Source organism: Symphalangus syndactylus, chromosome 11 (assembly GCF_028878055.3).
Source record: "Symphalangus syndactylus isolate Jambi chromosome 11, NHGRI_mSymSyn1-v2.1_pri, whole genome shotgun sequence".
NCBI lineage: Eukaryota > Metazoa > Chordata > Mammalia > Primates > Hylobatidae > Symphalangus > Symphalangus syndactylus.
The window spans coordinates 64,545,633-64,558,358 of NC_072433.2; the positions used below are offsets into that span (position 1 = coordinate 64,545,633).

Consider the following 12,726-nt stretch of genomic DNA (forward strand, 5'->3'; position numbering starts at 1 on the left):
AGGGGGTCTAAACTCAGGAACCAGCAGAATGACTAAATGAGAAATAAAAGTAAAATTCTGAGCCCCTCAAGTGACTGAACAGACCCATTGTTCACTACATAGAAAGCCAGTCATTGAGACAAGGAGTATTGCCAGGGAAGAAGGTTCTATTTGGGTGCTGCAGCCAAGGAGAATAGGAAATCAGTCTCAAATCCATCTCCTCAAACAACTAAAATTAGGGGTTTATATGGCAAGGGAGAAATGTGACTACATGTGGAAAACAGGAATTAGTGAGCGGTACGGATGAGGACTTGTTCAACAGGCATCAGGTGGCTGGTTAGGCAATCATGATGGGTGAGGGGTATGGTGCCTCATTGTCCAGATGCAGTGATCTGGTAAGTTTCAGTTCCTTGATACTATCTGGGAGGCCTCATGGTTGGTTTCCCAAGAAAGGAACTCAGATAAGACAGATGTAACTTTCTGAAGTTTTAAGACTGGGAAGGTAAATTTTCAGATTTATTCAAAAGAAACCATAAACGTCAGTTCTATAGGACAGTTGGGCTCATTTCACACCAACCAGCATTCCTTCCTGATAAGAGACCACCAACCACAGAGAAGTTCTGGCCAATCTACCAGGGACTCACAGTGAGGGTTTTCATGTCCTCTGCTTTGCCATTTGACATCAGAGGGCTGAAAACTTCACACTGGGATCATGCTAACACTAACATTTTTTGAATATGGGTCCCATAGGCAGGAAGCTTAATTTTGCATGTGCATATTTCTCCTTTCATAAATATTCATGAATCCTCCTACAGCTCATTGAATATATTTGGCCACCCTGCTCAGCATAAATTTCTGTTCCCTTTGCCCTTCCTTCCAAGTGTCTGTTCTCAGCTTCTGACCAGAGGCTATGCTTCCAAGCCTGTCAGAATGGCCACCCTGCAGGCTGTAACCCTTCATGAGAAATAAAGCCCTTTTCTGAATTTATCAACCTCCTCATTCTTCAGTTGACATATATAAGCAGAGCATCATAGTCCCCACAAATCATTTCTGGGATACTCTGTTCTTATTTGTAAAACAAGGAGATAGGAAACGCATGCTATACTAAAAGTTTGTTCAAAGAACATCAGCACGTGCAAATGTCTGAGACCAGAGGCTGCAAGTCGGTAGCCACATTGCCACCAGCTCTCCACGCCCTCAGGTAACGCCCCTCTGCAGGCCGAGACGTCGGCACGTACACCCTCAGGTCCTTCCCACTTTCCGTCGCTTCCTGTTCCGTCTTGGCCCCGCCCGCCGCTGGCGCCGTTGTTTCCGGCTCAACTGGGGAGCTGCTAGAGCCCTTCTGGCCTCTGGTTTTCCGACCGCTTATCCGACGCTCCTCCCTCCGTCTCTGTAGCTGGAGAAGGTAGTTTCCAGGAAAGTTTTCCGGTTTTCAGGCCGCGCACATCGGGCAGGGGCCATCCTCGGTCCCCTTGCTCGTTGCTCGCAGCCCCGTTCGGCTACAAGTGAGTTTCAGGGCGTCATGGCCAGGGGCCACCGCGGCCGGCCGGGTGTGAGGCTGCCTTTCGCTGCCCGCGCGCTCCCGTGGCCTCTGGGTCCGCCGGCGTCCGTTTCGGCCTGAACGCAGCCCCTCCGCGGCGACGAGCAGTCTCGCGCCGGACCTCATGGCCTCGGAGGCGCCGTCTCCGCCGCGGTCGCCGCCGCCGCCCACCTCCCCCGAGCCTGAGCTGGCCCAGCTAAGGCGGAAGGTGGAGAAGTTGGAACGTGAACTGCGGAGCTGCAAGCGGCAGGTGCGGGAGATCGAGAAGCTGCTGCATCACACAGAACGGCTGTACCAGAACGCAGAAAGCAACAACCAGGAGCTCCGCACGCAGGTGCGCGGTCCGCCTCAGCCCCGCGCCCCATCCAGCCCAGGCGAGGCCTTCGAAGCCCCTGATAGCTTCGGAAGGGGTCCCTGGCAGGGGCTCAGAACTACTGTAGAGTACTTGAAGTAAAATAAGTAGAAGCTCAGCGCAGTTACAATTCCAAGTACATTAGGAGCAAACCTGAGTTCAGGTTACTTGAGTTAAATCAATGTCTCGCGGCTGGCGTGAATTGAGCTTAAGTGCTGTGGCTACATTGTCTTCATTCTCACTTGACCTAACATCCCATTGGCAGTAGGAGCATTTACTGTAGATCACATTTGAGTTTATTAAAATGTTGAATTTGAGTCAGAATCCCATCTCTGCCATTCACTGGATGTGTAAACTTATACCAAGTCTCAGTTCCCCATTAAATGAGAATGATAGCTCACAGTTGTGAAGGTGAAGTAAAACATGAGGAAACAATTTTACAAACTTTTGAACGCTATACCTGTGTAAGGTTGCTCTTCTGGGCTTTTATCATCTTGGGCTTTCTTGTGGAAGTAGGGAAGATATATAACTGCTTTTGTTGGAGACGTTAAGCAGCTTATTTCGTTTTCAAGATAGATAGTAGGGGCAAATGTTAATACTTAAACTGTCACATTAAAAACAAAAAACCTTGGCTGGGCGCGGTAGCTCACGGCTGTAATCCCAGCACTCTGGGAGGCCGAGGCGGGCAGATTACCAGGTCAGGAGTTCGAGACCAGTCTGGCCAACATGGTGAAACCCCGTCTCTACTAAAAAATACAGCCGGGCGTGGCAGCGGGCACCTGGAATCGCAGCTACTCGGGAGGCTGAGGCAGGAGAATTGCTTGAACCTGGGTGGTGGAGGTTGCAGTGGGCCGAGATCGTGCCACTGCACTCCAGCCAGGGCGACAGAGTGCAACTCTGTCTCAAAAACCAAAAAACCAAGAGCATAGTACTTTTTTCCACCTTGTTGGCAGGCCCTCTCTGCCAACAGATTATTTCCACATAGTAACTAGTTTCAATTTAACCGTTGTCTAGTTCTTCATAATTTATTGGTACGTTTCCTAAAACCAGTATATAGGCTGAACACTGAAACGTCATCAGACTTTTTTATGATTTGTTACCAAATGGACTATGAAAATAACTGCTGAGTTGCAATGACTTTGTATGACCATTACATAGAGTTCCTGACATCGTGACATTATTGGAAAGTTTTTATTTGTTTAGTCTAAACACCTACGGTGTGTAATAGCTATGCTAGGAAAATACAAATATGGTGGGAAAAAAAAACGGGGAGAGGGGGCCGGGCGCGGTGGCTCACGCCTGTAATCCCAGCACTTTGGGAGGCCGAGGCGGGTGGATCACGAGGTCCGAAGATCGAGACCATCCTGGCTAACACAGTAAAACCCCGTCTCTACCGAAAATACAAAAAAAATTAGGCGGGCGCCTGTAGTCCCAGCTACAGGCTGAGGCGGGAGAATGGCGTGAACCCGGGAGGCGGAGCTTGCAGTGAGCCGAGATCGCGCCACTGCACTCCAGCTTGGGCGACAAAGCGAGACTCCGTCTCAAAAAAAAAAAAATATATATATATATATATATGGGGAGAGGAGAGCAAAATATGACAGCCTTTTGAAAAGGTCCTTTAAATTCTAAATTGTTGAAGTACTGCTTGCGTTACAGATTCTAAAAGAAAACGTTTTTTGCTAATCTTCAGAGAGTCAGCATTTTGGTGTTACTGTCAATTTGATAAATCAGACTAAATAATGGGACTTTGTGAACAGATCCTTTATTTCTTACAGAAAAGAATGTTTTTATGCTAATATTTCGGGAGGTCAGCAATTCTCCCTAAAGAATTAGAAAATTTAAAAGCTATTAATTCCCATTCATGTTATCTAATATCATTCAGTGTTCACGTGGATTTAATTATTAAATATGTTAATGCCTCTTATAAGCTTTAATACACTTTAAAAAAAATAGTTCTGTGACTAAACTGCAGCAGAAGCGAACAGAAGGTAATTGAGAGGAGCATCTCTCCTCCACATGCCTCCATTTTAGTCCAATATTAAAAATTTAATCTTATAGAAAGTCTTGACTCTACTTTGGATAGTGATAACTCCTTACTCTCCTAGTCAGCCTCCCTTGGTTGGGGAGAGGGTGGATTTGATTAATTGTCATTCCAAATTACTGAATGTGTTTTATCTGGAGCAGTTAAAAAGTTTTGCTTGAGAATTAATGATAACTGGAGGACCATAATATGTATAGGGTTTGTACAAGACCCCAAAATAGCGTTGTGCAAATTACTTTGTCTCGTCTGATATTTTATGTGTAAAATGGGGTTAGGACAACGAATATTTCAGGTGGTTTTGTGAATTAATGAGATGTTATCCAAAGCATCAACTATAGTGCCCAGCATCTAGTAGATACTAAGTAATCTAATTCATAGTAATAGGGACAGTAGCCAGAGCCAGGATTTAGGGCAAGGCAATCAGGCTCCTAGGGCGAGGAATTTAATGGGGCACTAATTCCTAGCGATGGACTCTGTACTTGCATGAATCGGAGGAGGGCCTCAAATTTTTCATGATCAGTGTCTTGCTTCCCTCACTGTAGTTCCTGCCCTAGTATTAGCAACAGATTGGATAACTCATGAAGTGCACGGATAATGTGTATATAATCAGTTTTATCACCTTTCTCTGTTTAAGCTTTATGTATCATTAAATATTTAAAAGCTTGTTTTTTAGTTGGTTTCATGTGTGTAGTAGATACTGTCTCACATTGAGGTCTTCTCAGGCTGAGGTATATTGACTGAGGCAGCGTATTGACTGAGGCAGCATGCTACCTGCTTTTGGGCACTTCCACACACTGTTTCTCTCTGTCCTATGTAGTAGCATCCTTTTAAGTGTACTTTAGTGTGTGAAGTACATAGAGGACAGATGCCCCTCTCAGGCCGTCCCCTTCCCTGTTCTCTTCTGCTACAGTTACTTAATTATAGGACTACTGTTTAATGAAAAAATGTATTAAAGCTTGTAAATGGCATTAACATATTCAAGTGGATAGTTAATTCCCAGTGGAGAATACCAAATGAATATTAGATAATCCAGTAGGGATGAGAATTTGTAAATTTTTAATTTTTGAATTCTTTAGAAAGAACTGACTTTAAAATATTAACATAAAAGCATTCTTATTTGTTAGAAATAAAGGACCTTGTTCACAATGTCTCATTATTTAGTTCGATTTTTTGAGGAGATATTTGGATCTAGTAAGAGAGATTAGGAATAAAAACGTCTTCTAAATGTAAAAAGTAAAATAATTTTAGCTTTTCTGAAAGGGAAATTTGCTGCTCTTGACATTTCTCTAAAACAATTACTTGTAACAGCAGGAGACTGGTATATATATTATTAGTTCGTTACATGATTTCTTTTTCCTAAAGCCTTGTTTTCTCTCAGGTGGAAGAACTCAGTAAAATACTCCAACGTGGGAGAAATGAAGACAATAAAAAGTCTGATGTAGAAGTACAAACAGAGAACCATGCTCCTTGGTCAATCTCAGGTATTTAGCTTATAGTGAGGATATGCTAATACTGTTAACATTCAAATCATGCTAATGTTGAGTTTTCTTTTAATTTAAAATAGACTAAGATCAAGGTAAATGAGAATTGTTAATACTGTTGACGTCTCTCCATATGATATGGGATTTTCGGATAATCGATTTGTTCTTCTGGAGGAAAAAGTAGAAATGTATTGTCATTCCTGTGATTTCTGTAATGTTGCTAATGTTTTCAGTGGCACACTCGCTGAGTAATTTTTGGCACGCAGTTAGCCATCTACTTCCGTATCTGCCTTCCTTGTGACCGGGGCATTTGTTTTCTTGTTGATGTGTTCTGATTAGAATTATGTATAGTATCAGTCTCTCACCCTTGTGGGAATGGTGAGCCCACCACCATGGCCTTACGAGTGGCATTATGTTATAAGGCAAAATAGCTGAGATACTGAGTTTTAATATATATGTGTCACAAGAAGAAATCATCTTTCCTATTAAGTTTTGCCTTGCTTCATTCAGGACATAATTTTTGGCTAAATTACTAAACACAGCAGTAGTGCTAACCTTTCTTATCTGCGTGATATGTTTTAAAAAATCTGCATGGGGAGAGAAATTTGACAAAAAAAGAAAAAAAACGCCTAATTCCTTGCCTTTATTTCATTATCAGTTGATAAGCAACAATATTAAGGTATCCAGTTAGAAGTTAAGTTTTTTAAATAGAACACAACCTATCTACTGATTTTTATTTCACTCTTGCTGTAGAAAATGTAACCAACTTACCTTTTTTTTTTTCTTTTTAACTGACAACTAGGGTCTTGAAGGAGACATTAGAATCAGAGATATACGCTTCTGCAGATTTATCTGTACCATGTTTTAATCCTTTAAAATTTGTACAGTTATAACAATCATGATTTATTTGAAGTATCTGCTTTTTGTGTTTAAATGCTAGTGTTTTGTAATTAAGTCCTTTTTATATACATTATTCTAATATGATTTCACTTAATTTTTTTGCTACAGATTATTATTATCAAACATACTACAATGATGTTAGTCTTCCAAATAAAGTGACTGAACTGTCAGATCAACAAGATCAAGCTATCGAAACTTCTACTTTGAATTCTAAAGACCATTTACAAGTAGAAAATGATGCTTACCCTGGTACTGATAGAACAGAAAACGTTAAATGTAAACAAGTGGACCATTTTGCCTCAAATTCACAGGTAATAAAATGCTAAACATGAAACTGTTGATGCCCAAGAACCTGTCCTTCTTTGTTGTTATTATGTGGAAAGATAGACTTCTTTGGTCCATCACAGCATATATAAGGGTTATAAACATTCCTATGTGTAATTATGCAAAGAATGTTGTAGTTTTTCCAAAACCAAAATTAGAACTTGTTCATATGTGTAGTGGTTTTCCTACTACACTGTGTTCCAAAATTTTGTGATATACATAAACTAAAACAAAATTTGTCCAGGTATTTTGACTCAACGAAAGAACTGTGGACAATACTACATTTACACCTAAAAAAATTTTAATGTTCCTTTATGTCAGATACCTTGCCACTGTTCAAATTTCTCTGAGTCTGTAAATTTGTTTTTATAGTTTGTTTGAATTAGGATCCCTATTGTGTTTAATATATTTCATGTAATCTACAGTTTTCTCCTTCATTTGTCTTTTCGAAATTTTTTTTCCAATTGAACATATAATTATTGAAGAACCTAGATCTTTGTCTTAACCAATATTTCAGGGTCTGTATTTTGTGGATGGCTTCCCTGTGGCATCATACATTTATTCTCGAATAATTGTCACTCATTTTTAGTGCCTTCAAAACTGGGTCAAAGTTGAAGTTACTGACACACTAGTAAGTGTTGTAAAAAGTGGTTCAAATCGTAATTGATAGCCATCCTTTTCCATTGTAGAAATTGAAGTCATTACTTAAATATAGTCTCAAGTCTTGAGTTCAGCCAACTTTTTAATTGATACACGGAAGTTTTGTCTTATTTGGCATGACTATATCTTTTATAGGAGTCAGCATCTGCATTAGCAACAGAAGATACATCCTTAGAAGGCTCATCATTAGCTGAAAGTTTGAGAGCTGCAGCAGAAGCAGCTGTATCACAGACTGGATTTAGTTATGATGAAAATACTGGACTATATTTTGACCACAGCACTGGTTTCTATTATGATTCTGTAAGTATCTCATACCTTTTTTTTTTTTTTTTGAGATAGAGTCTCCCTCTGTCACTCCGGCTGGAGTGTAGTGGTGTGATCTCAGCTCACTGCAACTTTCACTCCCCAGGTTCAAGCGATTCTTATGCCTCAGCATCCCAAGTAGCTGGGATTACAGGCATGCACTACCACACCCTGCTAATTTTTTGTATTTTTAGTAGAGGCAGGGTTTTGCCATGTTGGCCAGGCTGGTCTCGAATTACATCTCAGACCTTTTAATACTGTATGATACATAGTTAGTGCCTGATATCAAATATTAAACCCTAAGCCAAAGTAAGAAAGCAAAAAGCTGCATTTAAAAATTACATTTGACTCAAAACTATTTGACAGAAGAATTCTAAAATAGCTTATGATGCTACACTTCTAAGTTTTTAAAATAAGGTTAAGGTTAAAGTTTATTGTGATTATTATAGACAATGTTTTGGAGAAGTCTTTATGTATAAAAATAACATACAAAAATATTGGAGCTTTTTTTTTTTTTTTTTTTTGAGTCTTGCTCTCTCCCCCAGGCTGGAGTGCAGTGGCGCAATCTCGGCTCACTGCAAGCCCCGCCTCCCGGGTTCACGCCATTCTCCTGCCTCAGCCTCCCAAGTAGCTGGGACTACAGGCACCCGCCACCGCGCCCGGCTAATTTTTTGTATTTTTTTAGTAGAGACGGGGTTTCACCGTGTTAGCCAGGATGGTCTCAATCTCCTGACCTCGTGATCCGCCCGCCTCGGCCTCCCAAAGTGCTGGGATTACAGGCTTGAGCCACCGCGTCCAGCCAGAGCTTTTGTTAATAAAAGCAGATAGTTAACTACGTTGTAAATATTTTAGAACCTAAACTAATTTTTTTTTCATAGAATTAATAGAGAAGTAAGGTTAATTTTAGGCTTGGGGTAAGAATTTTAAAAATTATATCAAATACTTTATGAATTCATTTTAGGCCACATAAGGAGACTTCTTTCTTGAATTCTTAGAGTATGTTTATTATTAGCCAGTGTTTTATATTCTGTGCCTTTTAACTATTTCACTTTAAACATTCAGTCTGTTGGCTAGGCATGGTGGCTCACTTCTTGTAATCCCAGCACTTTAGGAGGCTGAGGCAGGTGGATTGCTTGAGTCAAGAGTACAAGACCAGCCTGGGCAACACAGTGAGACTCTATAAAAAATTTTAAAAGTCAGCTGGATGTAGTGGCTCACCCTGTAGTCCCAGCTACTCAGGAGGCTGATGTGGCAGCATCACTTGAGCTGGGAAGATGGAGGCTGCAGTGAGCCATGATTGCACCACTGCCCTCCAGACTAGGTGACAGAGTGAGCTCCTGTCTCAAAAAACAAACAAACAAAAATCAATCTGTTAACAATGAGAACTAGGGAATTAATATGGAATCTAAAATATAATGGACCACTGACTAGGATAGAACCAGAAAATAAAGTTCTTGATTTATAATACAGTGTTATAGCTGTTAAAGTCTAATACTTAATTATATTTCATTGAAGATTTGATGACAATGATAGAACTCAGTCACATACCTCAAACTCAAGAATCTAGTAATGTAATCTGGTTTTCTGAGGAATTGTAGAATGTGGTACACAAAAGTGGAGTTGACGTTCATCATTCCTGTTACTGGAACTATTGTTATCTAGAGAACATAAGATAATACTAAATATCTCAATTAACGTAAGAGTTGTCATTAGTTTGTCAGTCTGCATATGGTAAACTGTAAGTCCTTTGTAAAGAGAGGGTTTTCTTTCATGGGGGTTGCTAATTGACAACGCTAATTAATAACCAGAAAATTAATGTTTCAACACTTATCCAAAGGGAGTAGTTATTTAGTTTCTAGGAAAACAGTAGTTTCAAGTAGACATTAGTCTTTGTCAATCTCTGCCTGCCTTTCTGTATCTTTTCTCTTGACATCAGTTGTTATGTAAGTGGTTAGTACATTCTGCAGGTTATATTTCTGAGTAAATTAGGAACTTCATTGTGTTTTCATTTTCATTGTGCTAATATTTTAATAAAATTTTTTTTATATTTTGAAAATGCCTATATTTTGGACTGACAGATTAAAAAGGTTTGAATTATAAAAGTTCCATTATTACTAGAAATAAAAATTGGAAAGCCTCCATTCAGTTTCTTAGTTAAGAGAAAGATGGTGAGAAATCTAAATATTTTTTGTAAGAGATCTACAAAATGCATGGATTAAAGACAATAAATTGCAAGTGTCAATAGTTAGAAAAATAAATTATTCTTTTTCAGGAAGTTTTAGTTGCTCAATCTCAGTACATTAAAGATGTTTTCAGGTCTGGTCTGCATGGATTTAGGATGTAAATAAAATACAGACTGTTCAATTAAATCTTGGTTTTAGAGTACTGGCCAGTATATCATAAATACAGGTGATGACCTAATTTTATCTTTCTGGTTTTTAAATCTGTAATTTGCCAAATTCATTTTTGCATGGTTGCTTATGTCTTATTTACTATAGAATTAATTAACTAGTGGAGACAGTTTATTGATTGCATTTTATAGAATGTTATTTTTTGGTACGCATGAACTTTATTTTCAAAATTTTCTTCACTAATTTTAAGTAATGAACATCAAAAGACAAATCTTTGTTTTATGACATTGAGAGGAGGGTTTAGGGGTTTATACTACCACACCATTATTGTGTAGTCATTAAGAATCAGGAGTCTAGAATTGTGCTCATATGGTCAGCTTTTTCTTATGCTTGCTTTAGTTTTCATGCCTTCAAAAGTATTATCAATTTTTCTTAATGTATTAAGTGGAACCGTATGAAATTGCTGTTTCTTATAAGTTAAAAATGGTCAAGTATTGACAATTTTATATGATTAAATTTAATATTTAGATTTACTTGTTTCTCACACTAGGAAAATTAGATCAGCTATTGAATGGTAAAGTATTTTGAAAAATTAAAGCATTTTTTATTCTGTTATCTTTAATTCATTGTCTTCTGAAAATACTATAGTTGTTCAAAGAAATATTTACCACATTTGAATGTATTTGGCATATTCGTTAAGTTTATTTTACCTTACATGAATAGAATTTATTTTTTTCTTGACTTTCAAAGGAAAATCAACTCTATTATGATCCTTCCACTGGAATTTATTACTATTGTGATGTGGAAAGTGGTCGTTATCAGTTTCATTCTCGAGTAGATTTGCAACCTTATCAGACTTCTAGCACAAAACAAAGTAAAGATAAAAAATTGAAGAAGAAAAGAAAAGATCCAGATTCTTCTGCAACAAATGAGGAAAAGGTAATGTCTTTACAATTTTAAAAATTGACATAATGGTGATAACATGATAATTAAGACAAAATTTTTTATGAAACTGACAATCATTCAATAACTCTGTATTTCAAACATGCCCATTAAGATAACAACCAAGGAAAGTTTAGATGGAGCAAACATGGACTTTGTCATAAACTCTGTCACTAGAAATAGAAAGCATTTCTTAAAATTTGAAGGAGATAGATTAAGAGCAGATAAAATATCTCGTGTTGTATATAATTTGGAAGAAGAATTCAGATCCTCAGTTGATAAGTTGATGTCAATGCACAATTCATAATAAAAGAAAAACAGTTTATAGGTAGACATAGATACAGGTTCAGCTTTCTTAGTCATGCGGAGCAATTTTTCACTTATTAGGACAACTTTTTTTTTTTTTTTTCAGACAGAGTTTCACTCTTGTTGCCTGGGCTGGAGTGCAGTGGCGTGATCTCAGCTCACCGCAACCTCCGCCTCCCAGGTTCAAGTGATTCTCCTGCCTCAGCCTCCCGAGTAGCTGGGATTACAGGCATGCACCAACACGTCCGGCTAATTTTTTTGTAATTTTAGTAGAGACGGGGTTTCTCCATGTGGTCAGGCTGGTCTCGAACTCCTGACCTCAGCTGATCCTCCTGCCTCTGCCTCCCAAAGTGCTGAGATTACAGGCATGAGCCACCGCACCCAGCCAGGAAAAAAAAAAAAGATCCATTGGTGACAAGTGTGGAGTGAGATATTTATTAGGATTAATAGTTTAAATGGCCTGCAAGACAATGGTTAAGAAAGCGATAGTTATATTTAATTTAAAAAAGTATTATGTAGGCTTTCAGATGGTACTTGTAAAGACTAAGGGGAACCCCAAAAATGCTTACGATGATGCAATGTTAAATTGAAAGAAGGAAAATATAAAAAGTTATCAATGTTCTTTATTTCTACTCTCTAAACAGGTAAGTTTGGTGGTTTATAGGTTATAAAGGAGGCTTGTTTGTTTTATTGACATTTTATGAACTGTGGCAACTATTCGATATCTTACTCTTGAAATTTTATCTCATAGTTTCCTGTCCTATCTCTGTCCTGTCCTGTCCTTCTGTCCTGTCCTATTCTATCCTTCTGTCCTGTCCTGTCCTTTTTTAAGACAGGGTCTTGCTCTGTCACCCAGGTTGAGTGCAGTGGTGCCATCATGGCTCACTGCATCCTCGACCTCCTGGGCTCAAGTGATCTGCCTACCTCTGCCTCCCAAAGTGCTGGGATTATAGGCGTGAGCCACTGTGCCAGCCAGTTTTTCTTTTCTTAACCAAAGAAAAATTACTTGGTACTGAATTCTAAAGTTCACATAAGGAATTAGGATTCTGTTAGATTTTTTTCTGTTCTCTATTTGATTTGTTTTTGTTCTTCAATTTTTTTGTGGACAATACTTAGGAATAGAAGAGTATGTGACTAAAATACTAAAAATCAGTTTTCTCTTTGCTTTCAAGATCTCTGTTTTAATGGCTTGTGCTTGTTACTAGTGGTTTGACTGTTTGAAAGGCTAGGTTGTAGGTCGGGCGTGTTGGTTCATGCCTGTAATCCCAGCACTTTGGGAGGCCAAGGCAGGCGGGTTACCTGAGGTCAGGAGTTCAAGACCAGCCTGGCCAACATGGTGAAACCTGGTCTCTACTAAAAATACAAAAATTAGCCAGGTGTGGTGACAGATGCCTGTAATCGCAGCTACTTGGGAGGCTGAGGCAGGAGAATTGCTTGAACCTGGGAGGCAGAGGTTGCAGTGAGCCGAGATCGCACCACCACACTCCAGCCCGGGCAACAGAGTGAGACTCTGTCTCAAAAAAGAAAAGGCTAAGTTGTGAAAGCAC

The 12,726-nt window shown here is 39.1% G+C and overlaps 1 protein-coding gene across 1 annotated transcript in view; it reads left to right on the plus strand.

Annotated features, from left to right (window-relative positions):
* The first annotated feature begins 1,234 nt into the window (after positions 1-1,234).
* Positions 1,235-12,726, plus strand: part of AGGF1 (angiogenic factor with G-patch and FHA domains 1) — a 32,410-nt gene continuing 20,918 nt past the window's right edge. Inside the window, exons 1-5 of the mRNA XM_055232608.2 lie at positions 1,235-1,853; positions 5,291-5,393; positions 6,402-6,604; positions 7,413-7,577; positions 10,682-10,870. Of these exons, the coding sequence (XP_055088583.1) occupies positions 1,644-1,853; positions 5,291-5,393; positions 6,402-6,604; positions 7,413-7,577; positions 10,682-10,870 (870 nt within the window). The 5' untranslated portion in view covers positions 1,235-1,643. The remainder of the gene's footprint in view (positions 1,854-5,290; positions 5,394-6,401; positions 6,605-7,412; positions 7,578-10,681; positions 10,871-12,726) is intronic.